Below are 7,828 nucleotides of genomic sequence, written 5' to 3' on the forward strand. Positions count from 1 at the left end.
AATTTCCTCTAGTCGCCGACTAGACTCGAAACCAAGTCTTCCTTCGTGCGGCCAAGCGCGGTGGTGTGTAAACGTCACATCCACTGAGCTACACAGGCTCTCGCAAAACAAGGAGAGGAGTCAATATTTGGCTTAGTCATCCCAAGTGGCTCTCTGTGTTTCTTATAGAATATGTGGAAATCTCCTCTTAGTTTTGCAGCTTCGTTTAAGCAAGTCCCACAAAAAAATAAAAAAATAAAAAAATAAAAAATAAAAACTTAAATATTAATTTCCATAACCTGTTGCAATAATTCATGTGGATTCTGGAACAAACACTACGCGAAAGTGGAATGTAAATAAATATATTTTCCAACTAAAATTAATTATTTGCAAGCCTATATTGTTGAAGCACCTCTGATAATGCTAGCATCAACTGGAAAAATGTCGTCGTAAATAATTACTTTTAGTTAGTAAATTATTTCTTTGCCTTTCAGTTTCACGTAGATTTTTTTCCAGAAACTTTGGCGCGAATCTTAAATATTAACCTCAGATTAGAAAAAAAAAAAAAGTCTCGGCTCCAAGTTTTGCGGAGTTAACAAACCCCATTCGTTTCAAATGACTTCCGTTTCTGAACAGCAGTTATGTTCAATATAAAGAGTCGAGTTCGGAGATGATAAAAAAAAAATATGTTCCTTACAGGGCGTAAAATATTTCCTTTGGAGAATGCCCGCTAGAGCGTATATTAGTGTTATGCGATGCCGCGTGTTTGGAAAGTTTATGTTGTGGTGTTTGTTATTTTGTATGTGCCTATTTAAATAAATTAGTTCCTAGTAGTTATATCAGTTGTCATTATTATTATACTTATTTAGTGTTTCTACTTAACTGTTATTTTTGTAATGCTCCCCGAATTAGATCGTTTATATAAAGAAAAACGCAAAGCTGAAATTAAAGGTGACTGGCGCGAAGCAGCGTTGGTATGCAATTATATGGGAGAGATTTTGTGTCGAATGGGAAGATTTGAAGAGGCACTCTCTGCTCACGAAGAAGAACTAAGTTTGAATACACAGTTAGCAGATATTCTGGGCATTGCAGTTGCACATAGGCGTATCGGAGAGTGTCTGAGTGAACTAGGGCGGTATAAAAAATCTCTGAATCATGTTAAGAAATATTTGGAACTTGTCGTAGATTTGGGATCTACTGTTGAGGAACAACGAGCATGGGCCACACTTGGAAGAACGTACTATTTTATTTATCAGCACCGTGTAGAAAATAGTCCTGCTGATAGCAATGAGTCCGTTTCTGCGCCACTTGACAAAGCTGAGCAGGCTTTTTTAAAGGGTATAGATTTGGCACATAAACTGAAAGAGAAACTTTCTTCAAAGGACTATGCCGAGATGAAAGCGAGATTGTTGCTTAATCTTGGCCTGGTTTACGATCAGCGAGAGTGTTTACCTAAATGTGGAGAGAGTATTAGACATGCCATTTTTCTAACTAAGAAGCATAACCTCACTGAAGATCTGTATAGGTGCCAGTTTTCACTGGCATCGATCTATGAACGTAGAGGACAACTAAATACATCTTTAAGGTTAGTAGATGAAGCAATTGCATCTGCAAAAGTTCTACGTGATAAAACGGTTATTTGCGAATCCTACCTTTTGAAAACACATATTTTAATATTGTTGAAGGATTTTGAAGGTGCAAAATTATACTCGAAGAGAGCACATAAAGTAAATTCACCTGTTGATGAAGATCGAGAGAAAGCAGAAAAATATTTAAAAATTGTATCGGGATTATGTATTCTCCAAGCAAAATTAATTAAATTAAATAAAGATAATTTTGAAGAAAAAAGTAGTTTATATGAAAAATTAGGAGATGGATTAGCTGCCTTAGGAATGTTTAAGTTAGCCCTGGAGTATTATTTTTCTGTGCTCGATTGCAAAAAATCTCTAAAGAAAGAAAACAAGGAATTGGCACCAGTATATTTTTCACTAGCACAAACATATTTGGATGATAAAGAATATAAAAAAGCCTTCGATTTTTTTCAGAAAGAACTTGATTGTCATAAAAATAATTTTGAAGAGCAGATTAAAACATTACTTAGACTAGGTGATATGATGGAACAACAACAAGCACTTGACAGTTGTGAAAAGTATTACACAGATGCATTGTCTTTAGCTGATACATTGGCAAACCCAAAACTTCAGATATTATGTCTAATGCGAATACAGTATGTTCTGAAAAATTCTGAAGACAAAAAAAAATTAAAGGAAACAAGTCAAAAGTTAGCTTCCTTGAAAGCACAGTACAACTTACCTTCAGATGATGAGCTTTCAGATACAGAGGAAAGTCAGGACCCATTTCCTGATATAGATATTGAAAATCTATCTAGCTGCACAGATAGTGAAACAGAAGAAATTCCAGAAAGAAGACGGAGATCCAAAAGGCCTGAAGCAAAGAGAAATGAGCTTGGAGAAACACCATTACATAGAGCTTGTATAACTGGAAACTTCAGGATGGTGAAACAAGTTATTGAAAGTGGCCATCCTGTAAATCCTCGGGACAATTGTGGTTGGATACCACTTCATGAAGCTGCCAATTATGGATATTATGAGATAGTGGAATATTTGTTAGACCATGGTGCATGGATTAATGATAAAGGAGGTGAAATGTGTGAAGGAATAACACCTCTGCATGATGCAGCTTCCTGTGGACATGTTGAAGTAGTGGAGCTCCTTATTGATAAGGGTGCTTCTGTTACTGCTATTTCCAGTCAAGGTGAATCTGTTTTAGATAGTTTATCAAAATGGAGAAAGAGAACTGAACATGATCTAGAGACTCCAATGCTTGAACAGTGCAAACGCATGGAAAAGAAATTATGTACTTTAATGAAAAAGGCAGGCCAAAAAATAGAGAGTGATTTGCACTCTGAAGAAATAGTGCCTTCATCTCCTCAAGCATATGAAATGCTTGATATTTCCCCAGGCACTGTTGCAGATACCATAGAAGAATATTTTTCTGAAGATGATTGTTCATATTCCAATCCATATATTCCAGTAGCCGTTACAGAGGACCAGAATGATCCAGACAATGCAAGAGCAGAATATTGTGCTGCTATATCTTCTGTTAGAAAAAGTGCATGTAATAATTCTCCTGTTCAAAAGCCACCTCTTCAAAATTATCCTCCACCTCCTGCTCTAACTGAAAATGAGTTTGTTCGAGATTGGTTGGTAGATGACCTCAGTGAAAAGAAACGAAAACGAGGAAACAGTGTCGATAATAATAAAGCAAAAATTTTTCGCTGTCATCTTCAGGAGGGTAACACTATGTGTAGCAATATTAAGTGTACAGAGGAGAAGAGTACAAAAGGTAAAAATACTGAACAAACTGTACAATTGGCTGGTGGCACCTCAACTGAATTCAGTTGCCATCAGCAACTGAATTCAGACGCAGAGTGTGAATATCCACAGCTTACACTAAATCAGATGCAAATTTCAGAAGCATTTTGTGTAAAGATTCGCATAAAAGATAAATTAATCTTGATTCCTGTTGGCATTCAAAATTTGACGGTGGGCTGGTTAGCAAAAGAAGCAGAAGAGAGGTATTTTGCCCTTACAGGTGTGAAACCTGAAATAACACTCAATACCATAGATGGAGCACTATTATTGCCTAGTGATTTAGTCAGATCTGTTCTCAAACATGGTGATGAGGTAGTTGCACAAATAAATAAATGGAATCTTCCATCATTATCTACAAATTATGAACATGCTTGTCAAAGAATAAATACCGTCCAGTGTGAATATTTCAAAGACAGCCTACAAAAATGCGAAGCATCTGGTATATTAATCTTGAAAAATGCATCTTTTAAACCTCCTCAAATCAAGCCAGTATTTTGTGCAGTTCAAACATTTGAGAGACTTACATGTCTGAATATCACAGATTGTCCATTAGAAGATGAGGGTTTACTTATCTTGGTCAGTTTTCTCCCTAAACTTCATGGCTTATTAAGTTTAATTCTTAGGTGCTGCTGCCTGACATCAGCTGCTATAAATGAACTAGCAAATTCAATTTCAGAGGCAAATACTTTACAGCAATTAGTGAAATTAGATTTATCTTTTAATATCTTTCCTGATATATTATTATCTTCACTAAAAGTTATTTTAGACCTTCCTGCATTGTCTGCTTTGCATTTGGCAGCTTGCTATTTGTCTAGTGATTTATTTAATGATGAACACTTTTGTTTTGCTTTAAAAGCTAAAATCAACTTAGAGGAATTAGTACTTTCAAATAATATTTTAGAAAATAATGCAGTAAAGTCTGTTTTGCATTCTATTCCCATTAAATCCTTGAAAATGCTAGATATTTCACATACTGTTTCTTCTAGGAACATAGTTGAAGATCATTTTGGAACATTTTTCATGCAGCAGTTTCCCTTTCTTAGTTATCTAAATGTGAGTGGATGTAAACTACAAAATTCTGCTCTTGACTGTTTAGTGAAACAAATTAATTTCTACCCTTGTTTAGAAGAGATAGACCTCAGTGCCAATTCATCATTATGTGCTAAATCAATAATAATGCTCATTTCTTCAGCACATAAGTACGGTGTATGCCTTTATACTTTAAACATTTGTGGAACTTGTTCATGGACTACAGAAGATGCAGAGAATTTCTGTAGCACATTTAAATTGGGTGTTCTTTCAAGGGTTTCATTGAATGGATTTCAGATTGAAGAAAAGGCAATAGCAGCATGGAAAGAATACTGGGGTGTAAAAGGAAAAATCCACATACATCTTCCTGGAATTATGGCGGTTCTTGGAATTTGAAAATACTGTTATCTAAATTACTTACACCTGTGATCTTTTTAATTAGATGTGTATATAGACTTCTTTTTTTTTTTTTTTTTTACTGTATGTTGCATTCTGGTTCTGCAGTTTATGAAAATCCACATGATTCTAAATGTCATGTTGATTGTATTACTATATTGAAGGTTCCAGATCTTTCTCCATATTCCTTATGGTAATGCAGTTGTATTATAATAGTTTATAATAATTTTATTGCCATTGTGCTATGTAATCCAGAAAAGCACATGCATATGTATGTGTATACATATATAAAAATATATAGCTTTTTTTTTTTTTTTTTGTTGTATAACTGTAGTTGTGTACATCGTATGTACATTGAGTATTTTGAAATAATTTTAAATTATTAATAATTTCACAATTATGTCTATGTGCAAATTAGACATTGTTGAAACAGAAAAATAGCATAATGGTGATTAGAATAATTCATTTATAGCTTTAATTCTGCTATTTTTAAATTTATAGACAGAAATAGGATAAGCCATAAAAGAAAATGTTCTGTGATTATTTCTTTTGATTTATATTGTAATTTTATTGTTTAAAATTGTATTAATAAAATCAAAGAAATTTCAAAATTATCAGTTTTAGAAATATTTAAAATATTGTCATTCCACTTTCATGAAGTTTGTGAAACGTTATAATCATTAATGTAAATATCTTGTGTCAAATTTCCTCAAGAAGGAATACTTTTTTGGGGGGGGAATATTCTTCTTTAAGTGCTCTTCCTAACAGATTTCAGCGACCACCTTTTTAAATTTATTTGTCTTTAGTGGCTTTGACTAAGAGATCTGTGTTCATTTCAGGGAGAGAGATAAAATCTGGAAAATTTTATTATGATGATTATAACTCAGCTTCAGATAATATCCATTTATTGGAATGTATAATATCATCACAAGGGATGATGACAAATATGTTTTATAAATTAATGGAGGCAGTAACAAATATTTGCACTATGTATGTATATATTACTATTATAGGTCTTGAAAGGTGTAATTTTGTAGTACCTATCATATCTCTCCTTAAAAATTCATCAAAGATGCATTCATAATGTCTACTGACAACTTTTTCCATTCACTCATTACAGGCTGTGACAAAACCTGGACCTTAATCTTCTTGACCAAACCCTTATTCATCTTCTAGGAATGATCCTGTGTTCTCCCATGTATCGTGACCAGCAAAATTTCCCCTTGATTCCTACTGTTCAAACTTTGAGGGCTGCAGTTCTTCATTTTATCTTCACAAACCAGATATGTCTTTAGTTAGACATTGCTGGACTTTTTCTATAATTTCCTCATCTCCTTGGAACCCAGTTGACCATATCTGAGCACAGTAGTTTCAGGTGTGGTTTTATCAAGGTCTAGTAAAGTGGGAGAATAGTTTTATTTCTTCAAGTTGGTATTTTTTTCAACATTGCAGTTATCCAATGTGATGTCTTAATCACCCTGGCAGTGTGGCCTCTAAACCAATTCACTGTCTACCATTATCCCTAAGTCTCTAGCTTCAATATAATATTCAGTCTGCAATACCTTCAGTCCAGAATGCATAACTTTACACTAAACAACATTAAACTCGACAATCAAACATTTGTCCATAGAATTGGTCTATTAACCACCTTACTGGCCATTATGGATCAAATACGCATCACCAAAAGCTTCGTATCCATCATATATTTCAATGTAATATCAATGGTATTACAATTTTAATATGCACTTTGCATCCATGATAACCTGGACGTATATATACATCTTAGCCGGTAGCATGATTAATGTCAACCTGCAAGGATTCTATATTGGAAATGGTCCTTATTACCTGACCCAACTTAGCATCATATACATGAATTAAATGCTTCTCGCTCTCCAGACCATCTCCAATGTCATTAATATAAACAGGAGTGGTCCAAGGATAGACCCCGTGGTAGCCCAATAGTCATATCATTCCCATAGATTCAGCTCCTCCATACATCAATAAAATAAAATTTATAATGATATATTACTTTCATCACATGCTTATTTTGGGTATATTTTTGTGATGATTCTAAATTAATAGGTTATTTAAGAAATATACTAGTACCAGGCAGACCAAGTAAAGTAGAAACTTGTAAATATTAGCTTGAAAATCTGCAGATTTGTGTTGTTTGGAGATGCATCCAAAGAGCAAGTAGATTAATGACCCATTTTCTCTCTCTCTTCTGAAATATAGAAAGCTTTTACTTGATTACAAAGTAAATTATACTTGACAAGAAATTATATGCTTGTTTAATCCTTTATTATTATTATTACCCAAGACCTCATGGAGTCAAAGACTCATCTGGGAGGTCCTTTTATCACACACACACACATCTCATTATACCATATCTTAAACACTCAAACTCCTTGCAGACACCACAATCTCAGGCAAGGCATTCCAATCATTCACAACTCTGCACAAAAAAAAAAACCTGCCTCTCACTCCCCTACTCACACCCTCTTTAAACAGTTTCCAGGGATGACCTCTGGTTCTCCCCTGATCTCCCACTATTCTCTGTAGAACTTCTCTGCCATTGATCTTATAACAACACCTTACCAACTTGTAGGTATCTATCATATCTCCCCCTCTTCCTTTTCTCCACCAGACTCTGCAAATTACATCTTCTCAATCTTTCCTCATACTCAACATTCCAGAGGTCAGAAACTACCTTAGTTGCCTTTGGACCCTTTCCAACATCTCTTCATCCTTCTGAAAACCCGGTGACCAAATCTGGGCACAATAGGCCATGTGTGGCCTAATCAAAACCTTATACAATGGACCAAGAATCTCCCTACTTCTACGTGTCAGTGTCCTCTGCATCATTCCCAGAAGTCTTTGTGTTGTCTTCACAATTTTGGCAATGTGTCCGCAAAATTTTAGATCCTTATCCACTATCACCAGATCTCTTATTTCCTCTACCTCCAACAATATATTCTCACCAAGCATAAATTCTGCATCCCATCTTTGTTTTCCAAATTTTAAAACCT

At 34.6% G+C, this 7,828-nt stretch overlaps 1 protein-coding gene across 1 annotated transcript; it reads left to right on the plus strand.

The window, feature by feature from the left end:
* Positions 1-779: 779 nt before the first annotated feature.
* On the plus strand, positions 780-4,340 carry LOC150108378 (tonsoku-like protein; the record flags this gene model as incomplete). Its single annotated transcript, XM_090415359.1, has 1 exon — positions 780-4,340. A coding segment is annotated over exon 1 (3,465 nt), but the record flags the coding sequence as incomplete, so codon positions are not given.
* Between the last annotated feature and the right edge of the window lie 3,488 nt (positions 4,341-7,828).

The sequence above is a fragment of the Typopeltis vanoorti genome, chromosome 3 (genome assembly GCF_054136105.1).
Source record: "Typopeltis vanoorti isolate ZY-2024b chromosome 3, IOZ_Tvanoo_1.0, whole genome shotgun sequence".
NCBI lineage: Eukaryota > Metazoa > Arthropoda > Arachnida > Uropygi > Thelyphonidae > Typopeltis > Typopeltis vanoorti.